General features: G+C 41.8%; 1 protein-coding gene across 6 annotated transcripts; it reads right to left on the reverse strand.

Moving 5' to 3' along the window:
• Window positions 1-1,147: 1,147 nt before the first annotated feature.
• Window positions 1,148-25,114, reverse strand: arhgef3 (Rho guanine nucleotide exchange factor 3). 6 transcript variants are annotated; one of them, XM_089010379.1, is made up of 12 exons: window positions 24,818-25,114; window positions 20,468-20,558; window positions 15,679-15,741; window positions 10,283-10,390; window positions 9,914-10,204; window positions 8,763-8,825; window positions 8,461-8,557; window positions 8,304-8,380; window positions 6,978-7,235; window positions 5,750-5,920; window positions 5,282-5,447; window positions 1,148-3,245 (listed from the first exon to the last, which is right to left on the reverse strand). In XM_089010379.1, the coding sequence occupies exons 1-12, from the start codon at window positions 24,850-24,852 to the stop codon at window positions 2,806-2,808; spliced, it is 1,860 nt and encodes a 619-aa protein (XP_088866505.1). In that variant the 5' UTR covers window positions 24,853-25,114; the 3' UTR covers window positions 1,148-2,805. The 6 variants fall into 6 exon arrangements, with proteins under 6 accessions (XP_088866505.1, XP_088866502.1, XP_088866504.1 ...); XM_089010376.1 differs by having other exon boundaries at window positions 5,282-5,471; window positions 24,818-25,113; XM_089010378.1 differs by having other exon boundaries at window positions 5,282-5,471; window positions 20,492-20,558; window positions 24,818-25,112.

Here is a 25,114-nt window from a genome sequence, read left to right on the forward strand (position 1 = left end):
CCGCGTTTCAAAAAGGGACGGTGCTTTTCATTTTTATATTCATATTTTGTATAATGCTATTTGATTTTAAAGTATATTGCATTTATTTTTAAAGTCCATTATTTGGTGTTTCAAATGTATATATTCATTTGATTTTATTTGAAGATTTTAATTAAAACAAATACTTGAATCTCGGGGCCCGGTAGTCGAGTGGTTAGCACACCGGCTTCACAGTGCAGAGGTCGCCGGTTCGTTTCCCGGTCCAGCCTCCCTGTGTGGAGTTTGCATGTTCTCCCCGGACCCGCGTGGGTTTTCTCCGGGTCCTCTGGTTTCCTCCCACACTCCAAAAACATGCATAGCAGACAGATTGGCCACTCCAAATTGTCCCTAGGTGTGAGTGTGAGAGTGACGTCTTTGTGTGCCCTGCGATTGGCTGGCAACCAATTCAGGGTGTCCCCCGCCTCGCGCCCGAAGACAGCTGAGATAGGCTCCAGCAACCCCCGCGACCCTAATGAGGAATAAGCGGAATGGAAAATGGATGGATGGATACTTGAATCTCGGGTTACTACCAAACCCTGTCATGATCTGGTTGGCGACCAACGGGTGGCGCTGTCGGCCCCACCTGCACCTGCACAGGTTCTGGTCGTCCCGAGCCTTGGCGGACTGCCACGTTCGGATTGGCGACTACCGGGTAGCGCTGTCAGCCTTGCCCGCTGCCTCGCAGGTGCTGGTCGTTACAATCAGTTACACTCAAAAGGACTCCTGGCACAACCATTCGCTGTCGGGTCATTGTCTGATGTATGTTGTATGCACTCTGTATGCATTGTATGCTGTGCATGTGTTTGTTTAACCTTGGCGGACTTTTACACTTGGTTTTCTTTTGATACCTTTTTCTGTTCCGATGATTTTGATGTTTTACATTTAGTTTCTGCTGACCTTTATTTTAATACAATTTGTCAAACAACCTCCTGCTTCCTCCTGCCTGCTTTTTGGGATCCGCACCCGCCATCACCACCCTGCAAAACGTGACAAACTCACTTTTCCTCCAAAAGGACAGTTTAGTTTGTGAAACTTACAAAATCTGGAGTGATGACATGATCAATTGCAATAAACATTTTGAAATTACCAATTTAAACCTAATAACACACTGACAGGCGACACCTGACAGATATGAATGGCTTTATTTGTACATCGATGTTCACAAACATATACTGTACATCAATTCCAGATATACACATGACCGTCTTTCTCCCGATTGTCATTCATTTAGGAACATTTTTCAAATTGTCATAATCATAACACCGTAGGCTGCACATGTGAGAGGAGTCATTACAGAGAAGTAATCGGTTCCTTTCGTCCAACTCTTTTTGACAACTCGATGACATCATCGGATGACAACATAAGAACATGAGGGTTGACATATTTTGTAGGACCGGCGATTGCCCGCATGGCAGATGTGGCAGGATCGATTTGGCAGAGTGCCAAGAAGCTGTCAAAGGAGCATACATATTATGTTATTCCTCCTCGCTGTCCTGAGTCATAATAAATACGTTATTGCAGTGAGTGTCATAGACAGTGTAAAAATCCTGGAGTGTTTTTTTTTTCCTACTTTCTCAGAGTGACGTAGCAACAATTCTCACATCTGAGTCAGGAGAGTACATGTGAAATTGAACCATATGTGGCTTTCACACAGAATCCTGAGAAGAGATGAGTATTTAGGTGTGAAGCTCAAATCAAACATTTTTACACAATGTTTTGTGTGGCAACACTCGTCCGAGCCCGCTGATATTATATCTAACACTGCCCCATCCTGTCAACTAATATCGACAACAATGCACCTCGGGGCTCACATTGCACATGTCATGTTACCTAGACAACAGGATCTACGTGTCCAATACGGCCCAAAGGTATGTTAACTCATTCATTGCCATTCGCAAATTTATTTGGGAATTGAAAAGCAGGACGTGGAACACCATTTCCGAATTTGTTCGGGTATTGTTTTTTCTTTCGGGGGGGGTGCCGCTAAAGCGCTGGTCAGACCTCTGCCAATGTTTTTCCCTTCCACGAGTGGGCAGCCTTTGCCTTGTGTCCATGTTAGCGCTTTGTTACAGCTTTAGCTGTTGTTAATATAAATAAATATAAATCAATATGTATTGTATTGTATTTTGTACAGCCGACCCTATTTGAAGCTCAGATAACTCCAAACCCATATAACTTTCTGATGAAAGAAGAGAGTGTAAGGTTTCTTACACTTTTATGTCGTCCTAAAACTAAGTATTCTGAGGGTCCTGCAATTTGAATGAAAATGACAAAAACCCTGGCACTGGGGTGGACGCATTTTTGCACATCGTCTGGCAGTGAATGAGTTAATAAATGTTTAACGGTGGTTCTGGATAATTCCACAAATGAGGGCACAGAGAATTATTGGAAAGCAAATTTTGGACTTGCGCTCCCCTTTTCATGCTGCACTTAGTAATCTATGAGTGGTAAATGTCTCACTGTTTCTTCCTGATTGGCCGCCACGCATGTACTACCAAATATAGGTAGGCATTCATTGGAGCTCCTTTTCCATCAAACTCACCCAAAAAGTAAAATAGAAAAATAAGTGCTGTGTGAAAATACCTTGATACAAAGGATACAACATGTGAAAGAAGAAATTTCTGTTAGACAGAACAGCTTCAGGCGGTGTTGGGGAGCTTTTCCAAGCTTTTAAAGTGACTTCCAGTCAGTGGGTTTGGTCAAAGTCTCTTTGGTATTATACTCCCTGGTTACCATGGTTACCATACATTGAACCAGACCTTTCTGTTCGTTTGTGAAGTGCAAACATCAGCATCGTATGTTCTCCTCGTCACCGGCGTCCTTGTTGAACGCCTCTTCCATTTCCTCCTCAGCATCCCCATTGCGCATCTCGTCGACGTCGTCCTCCATTTGCATTCTCGATTCGGCCTGTTCTGTCTCCATGGCCACAGCGCAATCACTTCCTGTGTCCGCTTTCCTTGCCGTTCTGTTCTCACCATCCTCGCGGAGCCTTTTGTCGTCCTCCGTCTCCGGTTCCGACTGCATCGCCGCCTCAGTCTCCAGCTCCTTCCTGACGTCTTTTGCCAAACACGGTCCGTTTTCCTGTGCCGCTTCCGCCTCCGCGGCCTCTTTGGCTTGTCGGATGCAGTTGATCCACTGCTGCTTGTTGAAGGCGTCGCTGGCTTGGAAGCAGTGACTCTGAGGAGCGCCGCCCGAAACCCGGTACGATACCCGGAAGAAATTTTTTGCTGCCAAGACACAAAACATGAAGCGGTTAGATGAGGCGAACCCTCATTGTTATAACCTCCACTGAACGACACAAAGTCTGAGGCCGTCACCAACTTTGTTTTGTTGTGCGATGGTAATAAAGACACTTGGACATTTTAGCAAAACTTGGCAGGCAACCAATCAGGATTTTTAACAGTGATACATTGGTTTTCAACCATAATCCATTCCACAAACCTGTTTGAAAACCAATTTGTTTGAAACCTGAGTCAGCACTTCCCATTATAATCAATGTAAATAACAATAATTTGTTCCAAGTCTAAAAAAACTTTTTAAAAGCACTTTTAAAACTATTTTACTGTACACACACACGTAAGAAAAGAGGTTATTTGTACAATACTGTAAAAACAAATCATAATTTGTTTTTTTTCACCCATTTTAACATCAACATTAAAGGACAACGACGGGGGACGACACACACCCTGAATTACTGATCGTAGATTGCTGTATTCCCTTGCCAGATCAGACACTCGCACACCTCCTTCATATTTTGCGATTATTTCTTTCTTAAATGCAATAGTTGTACGCACCACTTTTCTTTTTTCACTTGTAGGAGCTCTTACTTTCGTTTGAGGCATGATTAGGGGCTAAAACTCTTCGTACCTATATTAAATGCTAGAGCAAAACGCAGCACGTCCGCAAGCGACAACAGTTGGTCACGAACAGAGTGACACACCCATGCGCCGCTCAGCTCCCCACCCTCGCGTACGCACTCACGCGTCATACCGGCGTTCGAACACCGATTATAGCTATATTTTACGTCAATGTATTTTGCTGTACATGTTTTGTCGGAGAACCGTGTTGCACCCAAAAGCCGCCAGAAGAGGGAGTCCAAGCTCCATATAAGGAATTTATCAGCCTGTGGAAGTGGAGGTGGCCACTGGAGGTCGCCATTTTGTGCCTCTTTTTTGGGTGAGATTTTCCCCCAATATTGCCTCAAAATGGCACATATAATTCTTTAATCGATTACAAACATGTATGCTTTCCTCTTCAGAACTATTTGAATCATATTCATAACTGGATGTGTAACAAGAAAGCATATTCTCCAAATCTGAAGCCATTGTTTGGATTCTCCAGCAATGCAAGACGTCTTGGCGTGACGTTGTGGCGTCACACGCGTGTATGATTTTGAAGTGCGCCTTTCAACACTTTCATGTCTTTCAATTCCTTGATCTCCTTGATGTGCGTCTCACCCTGACGCATAGCACACGCTTGAAAATGGTATAAAAGGAGCTGTCGCGGGACAGAGAGATCGGGCGAACCACGGGGCAGAATCATCTCAGACTCATCTCGGACTCACAGACTCAAAGAGACTTGCAAAGCCCCGCACAGGCGCCCGTCTCACGCCGGGCGTCGGACGGACATCACGGCACAACTTGCTCGACTTCACGCCACGATCAAGCTCTGCGCGTCACCTGCCTGGGAGATCTGACAACGAACCTACTTACAAATAAAGAGAACCATCAAACTCTTTAACGTCACGAACTGGGGGCGGGACTTTCTGAAAATGCCCAATTTGCAGCTCATTTTTTTGCAGATTTTGGACAGTTTAAGTCATTTTTATTGGTGTTTTGCATTTGAATAAAAACATCATACTGCGTGTTTTGGGTATTTTAGATGCTATAAAACGTTTTTCTGATGTCAGTTAAAAAACAAAAAAGTGACTTCGGTTGCCCTTTAAAACGTAAAATATAGCGATGTGCGGTGGAATCTTTGTAAAATACGCTCAGTAGAAGTCATTTGAAGTGATTTTACAAATTATGGACACAAATTGTCCGGAGGCGTCGGTTGTCCTTTCACATTGGAACATCAAAACATCTCTCTTTCTTTTTCTCTCACGGGGTGTGTTGGCACTTATCCCAGCTGTCTTTTGAGAGGAGGCGGGGGACATCCTGGACCAGTTGCGTTTTGGGTGTTGGCAGAGGTCTGAGCCATTTCGACATCAAACAAACGTCCGGAGACTTTGGCGTCGACTGGCATTTTGTCACTCACTACTCACTTCGCTCGTTGTTGCTGAAAGCTCCCCGGATGGACCCGCCCACTCTCATCTCGCCGTCTGAGACGTCCTCTAGGTCCAGCTGACAGATGGGGATTGGTCGTCGGCACAGCTGGTAACTGGCGGGCTGCTCATTGAGCGAGATGGAGCGTGTGATGACCAGAACATCCTGGAACAGGAACACGTGGAGCTTCTACACATGGAAGGACAATTTCAAACATTGGAGGGAAATAGTTTTTTTCCACACTGCCAAATTTTCCACTTATCCAGAAAGTGCACTTGAACAAAGACTCATTTGTCTTCCCAATTTCCAGACTGATTGGAATTGTTTCAATTTCAAACTACAAACCAAACTATGAACCAGGACATTATACCATTCCCAAAATTCCCGCAAACAAAATCAAGAAACCTGCAGATTCTTTCAGAAGTTCTCACAAATAATTTCTGGAGGAATTGCAAAGTGTCACTGACCAGTCCTCGGTTGTTTTTGAGCTCGCCGTGGCAGCTGAGCGTCCGCGAGCGTTGAATGAGGGCGTCCCTGTGGCCCAACTCGGCGTAGAGCAGCCGTTCCTTATAGAATTGACACTCAGATTCGCCTGTGCGTCTGTTGATGTCGGCCACCATGCTTTGGACTAGCAGCATCTGTGAGGAGAAGGGAAAATTGGTCTTTTCAATTTTTTCATTCATTCATTCATTCATTCATTTATACATTTATTTATACATGTATTTATTTATCTGTTTATTTATCAATTTATTTACCCACTTATTTATCCCTCTATCCATTTAACTATTTATTGATTTATTTATGTATATATTTATTTATCCATTTATTTATTCATTTACAGGGTGACCCAAAAAGATTTTATGGCTTTCCCAAGATGTGTTCCAAATGGCCACCATTTCATTGCAATCAAACCTGCACTCGTCTGACAAAGTTGTCAATCACTTTTACACACTCCTCTTTTGGGAGAAAACATTACTGCAGCGAGGAACTCAGTAGGACGCATCTTTTTGGGTCACCCTCCCGAAAGAGGAGTGTGGAAAAGTGATGGACAACTTTGTCAGACGACTATACGTTTGCTTGCAACGAAACGTGGACATTTGGAACACATCTTGGCCGTAAATTGACTAAAAATTGACAGAAATATCTGAAACTCTGGTGAATGCTCTTCCATGAACTGAATAATGTGTGGTTGTAATTTGAAATAAATAGCTTTTTAATCAAAGCCACAATTAAAAATTTCATGGGCAGGCATCTTTTTGGGTCACCTTGTATTTATCAATGTATCCATTTATTCATCCATTTATTTATTTATTTAGGCGTTTGTTTATTCATTTATCGATCCATCTATTTATTTATCAATTTACTTAACTATCCTTCCATGCATGTATGTATGTATGTATGTATGTATGTATGTGTGTGTGTGTATGTGTGTATGTGTGTGCGTGTGTACGTATGTGCGTATGTGTGCACATGTGCACGTGGGTACGCGTGTACGTGTGTATGTATGTATGTATGTATGTATGTATGTATGTATGTATGTGTGTGTGTATGTGTGTGCGTGTGTACGTATGTGCGTATGTGTGCACATGTGCACGTGGGTACGCGTGTACGTGTGTATGTATGTATGTATGTATGTATGTATGTATGTATGTATTTATTTATTTATTTATTTCACAATCAGGGGTTTTCCCTCACCCCCTGGTCCAGGTGCGGCCGATCCGGGTGCTGCTCGGGTGTGTGTTTGAGAATCTCCCGGAGCAGCAGCGGGTATTTGACCAGTCGGCTTCGAGGGATGTCCAGGAAGTTCCACAGGTCCAATTTCCTGCTGAAGGGCGACTGCTGGCACCGCTGCAGGAAGTCCTGCACCCGACTGTCCAGCTTCTTCTGGTCCAGCAGGGCCTTGGCCCAAACCTGGTTGCTGCAGTACGCCGTGTACGATGACAGGCATGGAAGCTGTGCGCACACGCACACACACACACACACACACACACACACACACACACACACGCACGCACGCACACACACGCACACACACACGCACACGCACACACACACACACACACACACACACACACACACACACACACACGCACACGCGCACACACACACACGCGCACACACACACACACACACACACACACGTACACACACACACACACATACACACACACACACACACACGCACACACACACACACACACACACACACACACACACACACGCACACACACACACACACACACACAACACCATTGTTGGCCTACATTGTATGTTACACATTTTGCCAATGATAACAATTTTCATACAATGATCCATCCTCAACATTTTATGCAACCAAAGCAGATCAAATTGGAGAATACAATTTGGGTCAGTCACCGGTTTCTATCAATCGTCACTCATTTGCTCTCAGTTGATGAAAATAAAAAGCAATGAGTGGTCAGTTTCGTTGCTGACATTGTTGAAAGCCACCACTCATCATTCAAATAGGTCAACGTGTCAAATGTCTGTCAAAACACATGCCTCCCTGCCACTCCTCCCTAAAAAACGACTTTTCTTTTTCCCCAAAAAATTAAAGTATATTTTTATTGGCAATCAGCTGTTTCATGAAACACCTTTTTAAAAATATGATGTTATTTTTTTAAATAAATTTACAAAACTTGGCTTAATGACACTGTTGAAATCCTTAAATATTTCGATACATATCGAAAAATACCGTATAATTTTATTTCCAGAAAATTAGATTTAATGTGCATTCACTTTCTAGAATTGTCTATTCATATTCTATTCATAAAAAAAACAAAAACAAGCCACTAACAAGTCCTCCCCTCTTTGTCCACTTTTGTCAATCACCCGTTTTGAAAGCAAACTTTGGCCATCGGTTCATTAATTAAAAATAAAATCACAACAATCAGCTTATTTTTTATGCTGATGTTTCTTTCAGCTTCATCCAAAAAGGTGACAAAAATCCCTTTTTTCACAAGAAAACAGAGAACTGTAACAACATCCACAATTCCCACTCACCCAGCCGGTCAGGATCTGTCCGACGTGTTCTGTGGACCCGTCCGGTTTCCTGGCCTCACAGAGTCGACTCAGCAGGTCTGAGGGTGAACAAAAACGCTACCTCAGCACTCGGGTGTCAGAACAAGGACTGGGTCAGGATGTCGCGGGTGTGCATTACCTTCATGGAGGGGGATCAGTGAGTCCAAGGTACCGAAGATCTGGTTCAGTTCTTGCTCAGTCATGATGGAAAGTTTCAGCATAGGGTCGTGGTACGCCTGCGGGACAAAACACACACACACACACACACACACACACACACACACACACACACACACACACACACACACACACACACACACACACACACACACACACACACACACACACACACACACACACACACACACGCAAAGTTGACATTTGTGGTTGGTGGCATGTGTGTGTGTGTGTAGACCGCAGAGCCAAAATAGTTTTGCTTACCTTTTTTGCCAATTTGAGATCCTCCACCAGGTCTTGCTCGCCTTGAGCTAACTCAAAAATTGCCTGTAGTACAAAAAATAACATTAGTTTAAGAAGGGAAATGTATTTAAAAAATCATTTTTAATAGTCAATTTTGTAATTAAAATCACAATTACTGTATTTGTTTTTTGGGGACATGGGGGGGGGGTTCAAAATGTTATGATTATGAGAATAAATACCAATTTTTGTTAAAAACTCTCACTATTTATTCAAGGAAAACGTTTGTTTTGTTTGGAAAGTCAGAAAAAAAATTGCAGAATCTGCGAAAATCACCCATCAACAAGTGATGTGGGCTGGATCTATTTTCTGATTGGCTGCTTCACTGCCACTTTGTTTAAACTAATATTTCAGTCATTACAATGATTAATTCATGACAATAATTTTAACACAATATTTATTATATTTATCAGAGACAGTGCGGTCCAAATCACTGATAGTTTATTAAGAAATATTTATTGATAATTTTAATTTTGGCACACACAAAGAAAATGAAACCCCCAATGATTAACTCATTCACTGCCAGACGATGTGCAAATATGTGTCCACTCCAGTGCCAGGGTTTTTGTCATTTTCACACAAATTGCAGGCCCCACAGAATATTGAGTTTTTGGACTACATAAACATTCAATGCAGCGTTAGAAACCTTAGACTTTCTTTAATCGGAAAAATGCCAAAGTTTTATGGGTATGGAGTGATCTGAGCTTAAAATGGGGTTGGCTGTACAAAAGGCAAATGCTGACCCCGCGTGGAAGGGAAAAACAGTGTCAGAGATCTGACTAGCGCTTTATCGGCGCCCCCCTGCAAGAAAAATCAAAACCCGAAAAAATTCAGGAATGGCGCTCCACGTCATGCTTTTCAATTCCTGAATACATTTGGGAATGGCAGTGAATGAGTTAATAAGCTCACCCGCAAAAACTGTATTCCTGAGAGTATTGAAAGGCGCTAATAATTAAAATGTATTTTTATTTACATTTGTATTGTTATTGTAATTTTAATTTTAACTTTAATTTTTATTTGTATTTGTATTTGTATTTGTATTTGTATTTGTATTTGTATTTTTATTTTTATTTTTAAATATGATAAAACATTTGTAATAATTTGTCAAACGTGACCTCTTGCCGTTTGATGTCTTTGGGACTGAGCGTTTGGGCGGCCCCCAAGTGCACATCGAAGGTTTCGCTCCAGAGTTTGCTGTCACGGCGTTTGGAGGCCGGGCCGGTCGCCGTGGCAACTCTGGACATCGTGGAGCCAGAAGAAGAAGAAGAAGTAGAAGAGGAGCAATTGGACATGGCTGCCGAGGTCCCTCGCATCTTCATGGAAGAGCAGAGGGCAGGAGGTCGAGGAGGAGGCGGAGGCGACGAGGGAGGAGGAAGCCCTCTTTCTCTTCGGAAGCTGATAGAACGCTGTGAGGGTTGACGTCCGTCAGTAAGAGAAACAACAACAACAAACGGTATTCTGTTGTTTTCCTTTAAACAGCTCACCTGCAGCGTCTGGCTGAACCTTTTGAGCGGCCCCGTCTTGATGGGCAGGAGGCCCGCCAGGGACGTCACCCTGGAAACCAAAGCTTTGCTACGTTTAGCGCTCGGCTCCTACAAAGCAACCGCAGAGATAGTCGCTTGGTCATTGGTAACAGAACTTTGACTCCCATCATTAAACCACCGTCATCCTGGGCAAAGTTTACACTTGGAACGTTAATCTAATCCGGTACTTGCTCGACTGGCGGTCACCCAACGACCAGGCGGCAACTGATACTTCATTGAGCTGTCTCAATGATATGCAAGGCTATATGCTACACTCCGACGTAACTGTCTTTCAGTCGTGAGTAGTTTGACTTTATTTCAGCGTGGCAGCAAGATCTTTTTGGACTCGTAACACTTAAAGGACAACCGACACCTTTTTTTTGTTTCCTAACTGACATCAGAAAAACGTTTTATAGCATTTAAAATACCCAAAACACGCAGGCTGATATTTTTAGTCACATGCAAAACACCAATAAAAATGACTTAAAGTGTCCCAAAACAGCCACAAAATGAGCTTGGAACTGGTGAGATTCAGAAAGTCCCGCCCCCTTGTTCGTGACGTCACGCCAGGATACACCATCACAAACTGCCTTGCAATCAAATCAATGGCTTCAGTTTCAAAGATGAGTTCAGATTCGGAGAAGATGCTTTCTTCTTACTCATCCAGTTATGAATATGATTGAAATAGTTCTGAAGAGGAAAGCATAAACTTTTGTAATCGATTAAAGAAGTCCTTCCGTATCAATTCCAGCTGTCTGAACTCCAATGCAGCGCCCAGAAAATGCACAAGATGGCGCACTAGCTCTGTTGGAAATGGGCTGATTTGTCTGCTGGGAATTTGTGCAAACGTAGACCTTCTTTATGCATGTTACCGCAATTGGCTGCGACCCACAGGGGGATGATTGAAAGGGAAATTTGAATTTGATGTGTAAATAGTTTTCTGAAGAATAAAAATATTTTATTTTCCTTTCGTTGTTCTTTTTCGATTCACCATTGCATTATTTATGTCGTTTTCCTTCTAATTTCGCCATCAACACAGTGTTTTCAGACGAAAAAAAAGGACCCAAAATGCATTGCGTGTCGCTTTCTCGGTCAGGGGCGTTCCCTCCGTGACGTCACGTCAGGAATCGTCACCAAATCAAAAACAAGACTTCCTGAATATTCAGCGCGAGTCTTAAAAGGTAAACTATAGCTATATGCGGCGGAATCTTTGTAAAATGCGCTCATTAGAAGTAATTTGAAGTGATTTTACAAATTATGGATGCATCTTGTCCAGAGGTGTCGGTTGTCCTTTAAGAATGATAAAAAGTTGAGAAAATAAAAGTATCGTTCGCTCCGCGCACTAAAAGGGCTGATGTGCTTATGCTAAGCAAATACGTTGACCTTGAACCATTTGACTCAATCGTCATCGATGTTCCTTATCAAATTCGTATTTGTAAAAACAACATTGATGGTTTCACGAAAGCCTCGTTCAGCGTAATTAACCAGTTTGTAGTTTTAAGCTAAAGGTCACTGTGACCTTGAGCAACAACATTTGACACCTTGAATTATTTTCTAAACAGTTTGCAACATTTGCAAACAATGGGAATCTGACAGGGAGCGAAAAAAATGTCAACTGGTGATGTTAAAAAAAAATAATCAAAAATAAAACAAGCTTTTGTTTTGTTTTACGCAAATATGCTTTTATTCTTCACAAAAATACAACGTTGCAAGAACTTGTTTTCATCATCAAAATCAAATCAAGAAAAGCTACAATTTTATCTGATCCTGTTTACTTATTTTGGTGGGGATAAAAATGTTTTTTTTTTGTCAAATAAAAAATTATCATTAGCGAGACTAAATTGAAATGAATTTCAGGATTATACCATAAAGAACCCATTTTTGACACGGGACACCGCAAGAACAAAATAAAACTGGTCTGATTCTTGTTCTTTTTTAAGGAGTGTTGGTACGGTACCGGCACTTGTTTGCTCCTGCGCTTGCTGACCTCTGCAGATGACGCCGACTTCAAATTGGGCAGAAGCAGACCCAAACGCTTCTGCCCGGCAACCATGATGCTCACCTTCCCCCCAAAAAAAACAAAGATGAATTTGCCACCGGCTTGTGACGACCCCACAGCTGAACGCACAACAACAACTGAATTCCACTGCTGCTCCTCACAACATCTGGACCACAAAAGCTCGATTCCATCGCTCTCTCTCTCTCTCTCTCTCTCTCTCTCTCTCTCTCTCTCTCTCTCTCTCTCTCTCTCTCTCTCTCTCTCTCTCTCTCTCTCTCTCTCTCTCTCATTCTTTTTCTCTGTGACTCATCACCTTGTCACTCTCTCAATCCTTCCTTCCTTCAGTTCTCCCTTTTCCACAGAATTCAGAGTACAACAAAATCTTGCAGTACAAAAGGCTTTAATTCGTGATAATTCAGTTCCAGAATAGGCAATAACAAGAACAGGGGTTAAAAAAAGACAATAATACTGTTTTTTTTTTTTTTTTTTTTTTTTGAGGGGGGGGGGGTAAAATGTTGGGGAGATTTCATATTTATATTTTTTATTTAATTGTGGAAAATACTTTTACAAATTTGAATCTACACAATATTTTTTAATGACATCCAATCATTGAAAAAAAAAAATATGTATATATATATATATATATATATATGTGTGTGTAAAAATCCAAAACAAGAATAAAGTCAATTTTCCCCCCAAAAAAGTCACTTTTTGGGGGGTCATCTTATAAGAACAAAGTTGTTTTATATTTTAGCTGAAAAAAATAATAATAATAATAATAATAATAATAATAACACATTTCATTTATGCGCGCCTTTCAAAACTCTCAAAGTCACTTTACAGTCACAGGATAAGTTTTTCTGTGGGTGAGCAGCGGCAGCCACACGCGCCCGCGTTCACTCAACCTGGAAGTAACTCAAATAGATAAGACAATCAATCGATCAAATAGTAAGACAAATAGATATAAAGCCAGCTAGCAAGCCAATAGATAGCTAATAGCTACTTTGAAAGAATAAAGTAATACAACAAAAGTTGTCTCTATCCTACAATATTTTATGAGAATCAACTTGTCTTCACTTTGTGAGAGGATGAAAACAATGGCTGCCATTGTGTCCCCTTTCGAGCGGTCGCCATGGTTTCACGCTGGGGGAGTGACTCATCTCCAAGTCACTGCACTGACCTTGCAGCGTGTCATGCAGCCTTCAGCTCGAAAATGTCATTCTGCAGTATTTGCTTGTATTAACTAAAATGACTCAAGTTGATTGGAGTCTGTAAAACCAAAGTAGATTTGTCCGACACAGTACGAGCTGCATGGAAAAAAAGTGGACCACAATCACTTGCTTGCATGCCATCCAATAATTGCTCACGGAGCATGTGACCCCAAACGTCAACATGTTCATTAAAAAAACACGTCGATAACGAATTTAGCGGTAACTCACACGTTGCTATTGACAGCCTATTTGCAAAAAAAAAAAAGTCTTAAATGAGGTCAAATTTGAATAATAATAATAATAAGAAGAAGAAGAAGAAGAAGAACAACAACACCAATAACAATAATAATAATATTAATAACAATAATAATAATAATAATAATAATAATAATAATTTGATTTATTTCAATTGAAACTAAAGTCTTAAATTAGGTCAGATTTGAATAATAATAATAATAATAATAATAATAATAATAATAATAATAATAATAAGAAGAAGAAGAAGAAGAAGAAGAAGAAGAATTATTTTATTTTATTTAATTACTTTAATTAAAAATAAAGTCTTAAATGAGGTCAAATTTGAATAATAATTATATTTATTTTATTTCATTACTTTCATTTAAGAATTCAATTTACAAATGCTATGAAAAATTGTCTAGTCTTTTTTATGGGTTTGATGGATGACAAATCTAAAACAAAAATAAAGCCATTAAATATTAAAATTTATTTGACAAATTCGTCTTTCTTTCCCGTGAGTGTGTATCCTGTGTGTGTGTGTGTGTGTGTGTGTGTGTGTGTGTGTGTGTGTGTGTGTGTGTGTGTGTGTGTGCGTGCGTGTGTGTGTGCGTCTGCGTGTATTCGTGAGGTGGGGTCAGTGGTATCGCGCATCCTGTGCTGATTTCAACAAAGTTGGAAACGCCCGGGAAGGAACTGGCAGCCGCACTAAAAATCCCAAAATACACACACGTGCATGTCACGTCACATTTGGGGACACGGGAATGAAACGGCCACCCGCCGCCAAAGCACCCACACCCTCACCCGGACCCCACTGCCCCCCCTAAACATTCACCAGGGTGTCGACCTAAAACTAAAATTAAAGTCACAGACAAAAGAAAAGACTGCCCCCATTGTTGGCATTGTATGAGTGTGCCATCAAGGTCACATGACCTTGACTGCATCGACCAAAGCCAAACAAAACTTGGCGTCGGCTGGTCTACTGAGTCTTCAGATCGGGGAGCATCCATGTCAGAACAAAAACAAATGTCCTCGTCTCACCCCCCATGGGTGGTGTCTGTCCCCCATTTCAGCTCGGGTCCTCTACCAGAGGCCAGGAAGCTTGAGGGTTCTGCGCAGTATCCGTGCTGTTCCCAGCACTACGTTTTTCTGGACCGAGATATCCAATGTTGTTCCTGGGATTTGTTGCAACCACTCGTCGAGTTTGGGGGTCACTGCCCCGAGTGCTCTGACCACCACAGGAACGACTGTCACCTATACCTTCCAGGCTCTCTCCAGCTCCTCTCTGAGCCCTTGGTATTTCTCCATTTTCTCATGTTCCTTTTATTCTGATGTTACCATCACTCGGGACCGCTACATCCACGACAACGGCTTTCCTTTCCCCTTTATCTATGACCACGATATCTGGTTGGTTGGCCATTACCCTCTTGTCAGTCTGTATCTAGAAGTCCCACAGGATCTTTGCTCGGTCATTCTCTACTACCTTGGGAGGTGTTTCCCATTTTGACCTTGGGGTTTCCAGTCCATACTCCGCACAGATGTTTCGGTAGAGTATGCCAGCCACCTGGTTATGGCGCTCCATGTAGGCTTTCCCTGCCAGCATCTTACACCCTGCCGTTACGTGTTGGATTGTCTCAGGTGCCTCTTTGCACAACCTACACCTTGGGTCTTGTCTGGTGTGGTATATCCCTGCCTCTATGGCTCTATTTGGTATTGTCTTGCTACATGTGTTTGCATTTGTATTCAACTATTGCTTTAGTTGTGATAACGATTGTGACATTGATTGGATTTGGATTTGCCTTTATTATTCTCGCAGTGGACAAATGCTAGTTCCATTAGCTTGTGTATGGCGTTTCTCCATTGTTTGTTAGCATGATACTCGGTCAGGACAAGGAACTGAAGTGAAAGCTTACATTGATATCCAAAGTGCAGAGACTGAGCGAGTCGGCATCTCTGCTGGCCTGCTTCCTCTTCTTCTGTAATTCACAAAAAAAAATCATTACAAAGAGCTAATCAATCAATTTGATTGACCGATATCAGTGCATTTAAACTGAGCCGATATCTGAGCACACGCAAGCACCGTGGAAACGAACGGCTTTATCTGCCGAGAAGTGCGTGACGTGTTTTCCCGCGGGTTGCCATGACGACAACAGACATTGAAAGAAACACTTCAGCGCGTGGGAGGACAAGGGGAGAGGACCCGAGGAAAGGACATAAGGAAAAGACACAAACGGGCAGGACGTGAAGAGAAGACAGAGGAGGGGTGTTGTGGATCAGGACAATGGCAGGAAGTTTGGTGTCAATGTGTGTGTGTGTGTGGACGTTGTTGTTTTGGACATTATGTAAGCTGACAAAGTTTACCTTTGACTCACTGCCTCGTCTTCTTGTAGGACAATTAAGAAGTTAAAAGAACCTGAGCGCTGCTGTAATTTTCATCAGTCAAGGCAAACGTGAGGGTTCAAATTCAGTTAGGGCGGGAGGGTCGACGCAAATGCTGGCAGATTCCGATTTTTTCAGTGAGTGCGATGAATCGGCTCACCGACTCGAGTCAGCGCATTAACGGTGAACTACATCATTCGGACAAAGTGCTTGACTTTGCTGGCTTGCTCATGTCAGTGCTCTCACTGATTTGCTACACCGAGTTGATTCATCTGAATCAGTTCACTTACTCGAGTTAGTAGTCAGCTCACGATACAGACTGAAGGTTCAAATGAATCCATGGAATCACTCCATTGACTCCCGTAATAAAAATGACGAATAACACAGATGAATGGTTTGAATCACTCAACAGCAATTTCATTGCTTTGCGGATGACACCCAGCTCTACCTCTCCAGCAAACCTGACGCCTCTTTTTCACCTTCTTCCCTTTCACTCTGCCTCTCTGAAATTAAATCCTGGTTTACCCATAACTTCCTCAAACTTAACAGCGAAAACACTGAAATTCTCCTCGTTGGTACCAAATCCACCTTGAGCAAAGCTAACAGTTTCTCTCTCACTATTGACAATTCGACCGTTTCTCCCTCCCATCAGGTCAAAAGTCTAGGTGTCATCCTTGACAGTACACTATCTTTCCACTCCCATATAAATAACTTAACCCGATCGGCGTACTTCCACCTACGCAATATCAATCGTCTTCGCCAGTCTCTCACTCCTCACACCACTGCTATCCTCGTTCATAGTCTTGTCACCTCCCGGATTGACTATTGCAATTCACTTCTCCTTGGTGTCCCTCAGAAACTTCTCCACAAACTTTAACTCGTCCAGAATTCTTCAGCTCGGATCATCACCAGAACCTCATCCTTTCACCACATCAGAGCTCCACTGGCTCCCAGTCAAATCTAGAATCAAATTCTTCTTTATACATTTAAGCTATCCATAACCTTGACCCCCCATACCTATCTGACCTTCTTCAAATTTCTATTCCGTCTCGTTCCCTCAGATCCTCTTCCTCCCTCCACCTCTGTGTGCCACCCCTGCCCGTCTAAGCACGTTGGGGGACAGGGCTTTCAGCTGCTCTGCCCCCAAACTCTAGAACTCACTTCCTCCCAACATTCGTAACATCGATTCTCTTCTCACCTTCAAATCCCATCTTAAAACCCACCTATTTAAAATCACATTTTCTGTGTAGATCTTTCTCTTGTATTTTATTTATTGTATTCTATTTGTGATCGTATTTTATTTATTATAGTACCTATGCTTGTCTGTGACTGTAAAGTATCCTTGAGATCTTTGGAAGGTGCTTAAAATGAAATGTATTGTTATTATTATTATAAATCAAATCTCTGACTACATAGAAACACAGCAAATTTGGTCGATTCCATTGAATCAAGTGACAGACTTGAACGAACGGCCTTGCTTGAAAGGCAGAGGAAGGTGATGATTCGGTTGAATCTGGTGACCACAGAATTTATGAGCCGTTTAAAAAAAAATAATAACATACAAATTGTGATGAGACTCAAAATAAGCACACAGCAGAGTCGAAATATTACATTTCGGTTCATGGATTCAAATTAGCAAACTCAATTCATGAGTTGTCCATGAATCACTGCTTTGAGAACTCAATCAAGCGCCATTGACGACTGTGGATGTCAAAGATCTTTTTGAACCAAGCTGGCAGTCACAAAGTTCAGATCAAGTCATCAGTAAAGTCACGTAGTTGTATTTTAAATCAAATCACTGGTTTGGTAATGCGGTTTTTAATTGAAAATAATCAGTTGGTATATTTCATATTTGTAGTCATGACTTTGATAACTCTTCTGTTTAAAATTCGGTATTTCTTGAAAATGAAGTCATCGGTTCCATAACTCAGCGACTTGATTAACGTAACCATGACGACAAGTTCTGTCCAATGACTCACCCGATAGTAAAGGAATAGACAGCAGCCCATCATCGGCGCCTCACAACAAGCACTCGATTGGCTATTCAGCGGCAGTCACATTTGATGGAGCCACGCGACACTTTGCTTCTTCCTCTTCACTTTTTAAATTAGCCGTCTTGGACCACAAGAGATGCGGCCTTCTCTCCGGGCGCTGGCTAAAGAAATGGGACCCTCTCGTATTGTGTGCGACCACTCAGACGGCCCCCGTCGGACAAACAGGAAGTGACGGCGGCGCGGGGGGAAAAACAGGCTAAAATTAGGAGGTCCAGTAGACGCGGAGCGCCCGGCGCAAGGAGGACAACAACAAGGCCGTTGCGGAAATACCTTCGGTCCGATGCCAGGTTGACCTCCGTGACATGAAATTTAGCATCAAGCCAAAAATGGATATAAGGTGATTTGCATGATGTCAGGAAATCTCAGCCGACATCAGATCAGCAAGCAACGAGAGGTTAAAGGGCATCGGTGTGCTCAGCAATCAGCATGATAATGACGGCAATGATGAAAATTATGGCATCTTTGTTTTTTCCCCATAAATATTCTTTCATTTGTGAGTTTGTATTCATATATTAGTTCTCTCCAATTTATTTTTAAATGTGTTGTTCTTTTGGTATTTTTGTCATTTTTTTTGTCATTTGCCAAATATTTCGCATAAGCATTTCCCAGCTAGTACAATTATATTTTTTTGTGTAATTTCTTGAGGTATTTTCTTTCTTGATTGTGCCTCAACCAGCTAGCAGTGATGATAACCACAAAAAAAGGAAATGCAATTGTCTAAGAAAAATATTAGAAAACAATGAAATACAGTGATACCTCGGCTTACGAAAGCTTTTGCTCACGAACTTTTCGCCTTACGAACATTCAGTTCGGCAGAATATAATCTTGGCATACGAACTAGTCTTCGGCGGACGAACCAAACCACACAGCGCCACGGTGGCTGGCGGACTAATTTTCTACACCCCCTTTGTTTGAGTGCAGACTCGGTTTGTTATCGTGTGGAGTACTTTTGCTATTATGGCACCGAAAAAGACCACATCACAAGCTAGTGTTAAGCCGAAGAGGACATGAAAGAAAATTACGGTCGAACAAAAGAAGGAGATCGAACGAGGTTTGCGTTTGTGTGACTTAGTGTCCCAGTACCAGTATGCTAAGTCGACCATTGCCACGTGTGGCTCAGGGTGTTTCTGTGTTGCCTAAGCAACGGTCGTAGGCAATAGAAGAGGTTGAAAAACTTATTTTGCTTTGGATTAACGAAAAGCAGCTAGCAGGGGACAATGAGTGAGGGTATTATCGCCGAGAAAGCACGGCAACTCCACTCGGATATCATCAAGAGGCAACTACATCAATGACCACCACAAAGGTAAATACAACGACTCTATTATACAGTACAGTTTATTTCTTTAATTACAATACAATAGCACATTTATTGTACGTAAAAGAATGTATATTTTGTGCAGTTTTAAGGATTATTTAGGAGAAAATGATGTTTTATGGGGACCTGGGAACGGATTTCTATTAGCAACTGTAAAGTGACCATGAGCATTTTGAAAGGCGCTTATAAATTAAATGTTTTATTATTGTTATTATTATTATGACTGTATCTATTAGCTAGCTAGCTAGCTTTCCATCTCTTTGAGTTACTTCTGGGTTGAGTGAACGCTGGCGCGTGTGGCTGCCGCTACTCACCCACAGAAAAGCTTATCCTGTGACTGTAAAGTGACCTTGAGAGTTTTGAAAGGCGCTTATAAATGAAATGTATTATTATTATTATTATTATTATTATTATTATTATTATTATTATTATTATTATTATTATTGGCTTCTTATGGGAAATAAATGATCGGCAGACGAACATGTCACCTTACACACACTTTCTGGGAACCAATTAAGTTTGTAAGCTGAGGTATCACTGTACCAATGACATCGTTCGCAAACCAATGCTAACATAAATAGCATTTTGGCATCATGGCCAACAATGCACCTGCAAATTTGCATATTTTTCTGTTCTCATGATTACAGCACTCATCATCAGGATTTTTACACATTTATATTCTGATTTAAAAAAACATCAGATTTTGTATTCCTTCCTAAAGAAAAGGCTACTCATGAGGGAGATTATAAGTGCAGTTCGTGTGCTGCTGTTGTGCAATTATGCTTAGCTTTTTGCTCATTGTTTAAGACCCGTAGCCTAACTTTGGTTGGGGAAAAACAATAGAAGGAACTGAAGGGGGTCGTGATGACGTCATTAATCACTTTACAGTAAATTTAGACCAGTGGACACAATCAATAGGGACAAAAGGCACTTTGGACTGTCTGCTGTACATACAGGTTTATGTGTGTGTGCGTGTACCCCTCGAAAAGAGCAGCCATCAGTCGAGAGTAAAGAGGACGACATCGTCTTCTTTGGCGGCCTCCACCTGAAGAGACCACACATATACACTTTAAAAAACCTGTCAAAGTCAACACTGGGAGCATATTCCACACTTATACACACACAGGGGGAAAAGAGTAAGGAATTTGTATTTGTCCCTCCATCGCCACCGTCTTTCAGCCAGTTGACAGTAGCTCAGGATGAGTCAGGTTTAACAAGAACGCCCCCTTGTGACCAATAATGGTAAGTGCATGAAGTCACTCCGTAATTCGTAACCATCCACATTCTGAAATGATTGACCATATTCCTACGACGTTTTTTGTCGGCATTAACCAATCGGGGTAGTTTTGGATTTCATTTTTATTTCATGAAGACATTTTACCCCTCCCCCTCAAATTGATTCGTTTTACCTTAGTTTTTATTCGTGTATTAGTTGAGTGCGAGATTTACTGTAGCTAGGAAATGTACACTCACATCAAAATTAATGTTTGAAATTACCTCCCAATGCTTCTTCTACTTTTTCTGACGGCTTTTCCCCTCAGGGGTCGCCACAGCGAATCAGTGTCCTTCATCTAACCCGATTTTGTGCATCCTCTTCTCTCACACCAGCTCCTCTTTCACAACAACCCTAAACCTCCTCTTTGGTCTTCCTCTCAGTCTCCTGCCTGGCAGTTCAAGGCTCAGCATCCTTCTCCCTATATAGTCACTCTCTCTCCTCTGGACATGTCCAAACCATCTCAGTCTGGCCTCTCTGACTTTCCCTCCAAAGCCTCTAATATGAGTTGTCCCTCTAATGTACTGATTCCTGATCCTATCCAACCTGGTCACTCCCAAAGAAAACCTCAACATCTTCATCTCTGCTACCTCCAGCTCTGCTTCCTGTCTTTTTTCAGTGGCACTGTCTCCAGTCCAAACATCATGGCTGGTGTCACCACCGTTTTATACACTTTTCCTTTCATCCTAGCTGAAACTCTTCTATCACACATCACACCTGACATTTTTCTCCGGCCGTTCCAGCCTGCCTGGACATGCTTCTTCACCTCTTTTCCACACTCTCCACTGCTCTGGACAGGTCACCCCAAGTACAGTGAGACCTCAACTTACAAACACCTTAACTTACAAACTTTTTGTCTTACAAACGTCAAATTTATGAAAATTAAACCTTATAATAAGCACTATTTTCATAATACACACCCACCACGGCTGGCGGAGTGACCTCGGCGTCTGCACACGACCGAACAGCACTAGAGGTTAAGTTACCAACAGTCCTTATGGAAGGTGACTCTCCTTCTATAAGCCATTAATGACCATCAAAAAGGTAAATACAACTTTATTTTACAGCACAGTTTATTTCTTTAATTACAGTCCTCATGTAATGCGCCTCTCTTTCCAAACAGCAATTCCCTTTGACCATCGACCTCCAACGCCATTCCATCAAGCCATAAATGACCATCACAAATGTAAATAAAGTGACTTTATGATACAATGCAGTGTATTTCTTTCATTACTATACAATAGCATATTTATTATACATAGAATATGGTATGTTGTGTGTAGTTTTCAGGCTTATTTAGTTGAAAAGTGTATTTTATGGAAACCCGGGAACGGATTATTCCCATTTTAATGGTTTCCTATGGGAATTTCTTTTTTGAGATACACACTTTTCGCCTTACACACTCTGTCTGGGAACCAATTAAGTTCGTAAGTGAGGTCTCACTGTACTTAAAATCTTCCACCTTCTTTATCTCTTCTCCCTGTAGCATCACTCTTGTATGTACTTGGATCTCTCATCCACACACATATATTCGATCTTGCTGCGACTCATCTTCATTCCTCTCCTTTCCAGGGCATACCTCCACATAGTTTCTCCGCCACCAGTTCCCTGTTCTCGCGACAGATCGTAATGTCATCTGCAAACATCATGGTCCAAGGAGATTCTTGTCTAACATCGTCTGTCAGCCTGCCCATCGCGAATATGAAGGGGCTCAGAGCTGACCCCTGGTGCAGTCCCACCCCCACCTTGAATTCCTCCGTCACACCGACAGCGCACCTCACAACTGTCTTACAGTCATGACATGTCTTTCACCGCTCTGACATACTTTTCTGTCACTCCATACGTCCTCATGCAATGCCACAGCTCTTCTCTGGGCACCCTCTCATACGCTTTCTCCAGATCTACAAAGACACAATCCAATTCATTCTGACCTTCTCTGTACTTCTCTCTCAGCATTCGTCGAGCAAAAACTGCATCTGTCATACTCTTTTGGCATGAAGCCATACTGCTGCTCACAGATGTGTCTAAAATATAATAATATTCACATTTGTTGTAAATCGTGTATAGTAGTCAGATTTCCAATTTTAATTGAGTTCTTTGAATGAACCCCTAAATGCGCCCTCACGCTGACCGGGGACCAGTGCGTTGTTGGTCCATATTTGCCCCGCCATTGCTTGGCGACTAGTCGATGAAAAGTCAAAGCACATGGGAGGGAAACACCTGCCGCGGGAGGTACTTCCAACATGGCGGTTTTAGCGTGAACAAACAAACGTCTGGCAGACGGACGGCATTCCTGTAAAGCGTCAGTGTCAGCCTCGCCTTGCGGCTCGAGTTTTTGTCAAGTGTCTTTGGAATTCTTTGATATTTTTCACCACTTCCTGTTTGCTTTTAAACCGTAACCTGCCAGTCTGATGATGTGCCACAAATAGCCAACGTCGTCGGCCAACCCGGCTTACAAACGCACATTGACACCCCAGGCCTAATTGAAACAAATATACCAACAAAACAGACAAAAAGATGTTCAAAATTAGACAAATTAAAAACAAAAAGCTGAGCACTCTGACAAAATATGACCAAAAAAGGGAAAATTCGGAAAACGGGATGTTAAAAACGAGTTACTAAAATGTGCGTCAAATTTAACAAAGATAAATCAAAATAAACCCACACAAAACAATCATAAAAACAAGTAAGCAGGTTTGGCAATATTCAGCAAAACAAAAGTAGGACAAAAGCTTCCACAGACACACGCACACACGCACACACACGCGCGCGCGCGCACACACACACACACACACACACACACACACACACACACACACACACACACACACACACACACACACACACACACACACACACACACACGCACACACACACACACACACACACACAAAGAAAATAAGAAGGATGCAATGCAAACCTAACACAAACACAATATTCTGACCAAAAAGCAAAATGAATTTGTATCTGAAAAAAATATGGCAAAAAATGACCTTTTCCCCCAGAAGGGCCAAAATTACCAAAAGCAATAAAAAAAAGACAAAAGGATGACCAAAAATGTGAAATAAATTCAACGCACCAGGCTATCTAACAATAGCATAACACAAAATAATGTTTTTATTTAATCAAATCTGCCAAAAACTCAATATTAGACAACAACAACACCAAAAACAGGCAGAAATCCGAGAATTTTCTACTTAAAAGGATAAAACAAGTTAAGGATTTTTTGCTCAACTAAAAAGTCTTTGATTACGTTGTATAAAGATGCACATTTAAAAACAACAAAGTCTCACAGCTTTAGCCACTATTGCAGCCCTAACTTTGGAGTCAACAACACATCCAGACAAGGAGTGAACGGGATAAAAAAAACTTGATCATGCCCGGATGAGCTCACATGCTTTCAACCTTTTTTCCACATTCCGCCTACTGACCAATCACAGATGTTCATGCTTTTTTTTCTCTCCCCCCTGACTCATGTCCACACTTCGCTTGCCCCTTTGCTTTTTGGAACATTCTGAATGCTATTACAATAGTGTTGATACCTTGACTTATGATTTGAATTCATTCCGTGACCAAGAAGCCAACTGCATTTACTCGCATGTCAAATCCATTTTCACATTCGAATCAATTCAAATTCAATTCTAGCAGCCACAACCACGCCACCTTTTTTAGGAGCAAGACACATAAAATAGAAAAAGGGCTAAAACAAAAACATTTGAAAGAGAAATTGAGTGCAAAAATATTACAAAAATAAAGATGAATATCTTAAATATTTTGGGGGCATACAGAGTATAAACCGGAGTGAGCAACAGTGAAAAAGAGTATTTAAAAATATTTAGATGTTTTGTTTCGTCATGAATCGGTTACATAGCAATCACACTGTTACTGACATGTACTAGTATAATGACTTGATTATATTCTGATTATTGTGGCGACATTATGAATGCAATTCATGGCTCCCTTTTTGTTCGTTAGTTTGTTTTTTGACAGCGTATACTTGGAATGGCAACTGTAGTGAAATAAAGGCTCACCTTGCAGGGGGCTGCCATCCATCACCTGCCTGCATGGGAGACCCCGCGACACCTCACTCAGCCCCTCCTCGCTCGATTGCCTCCCAACACTGCCCCTCGCCCCACCCAAAAAAAAATCCAACAACAACAACAGTAATTGAAGCTAGACAACACAACAAGCTCCTGTCGCTCTTGTCTTCTCGCTCTGCAAACCTGAATTAAGTGGGGAAACGTTTTTTATAGCATCCAGAGGTCAAAGTTATGGTCCAAAAGTTCGCCAGACTGGGCGAAGAACAAGCATGAAAAGTGAGTCAACTG

This window comes from Hippocampus bargibanti, linkage group LG12 (genome assembly GCF_051943395.1).
Source record: "Hippocampus bargibanti isolate YZ-2025 linkage group LG12, ASM5194339v1, whole genome shotgun sequence".
In the NCBI taxonomy this organism is placed as follows: Eukaryota; Metazoa; Chordata; class Actinopteri; order Syngnathiformes; family Syngnathidae; genus Hippocampus; species Hippocampus bargibanti.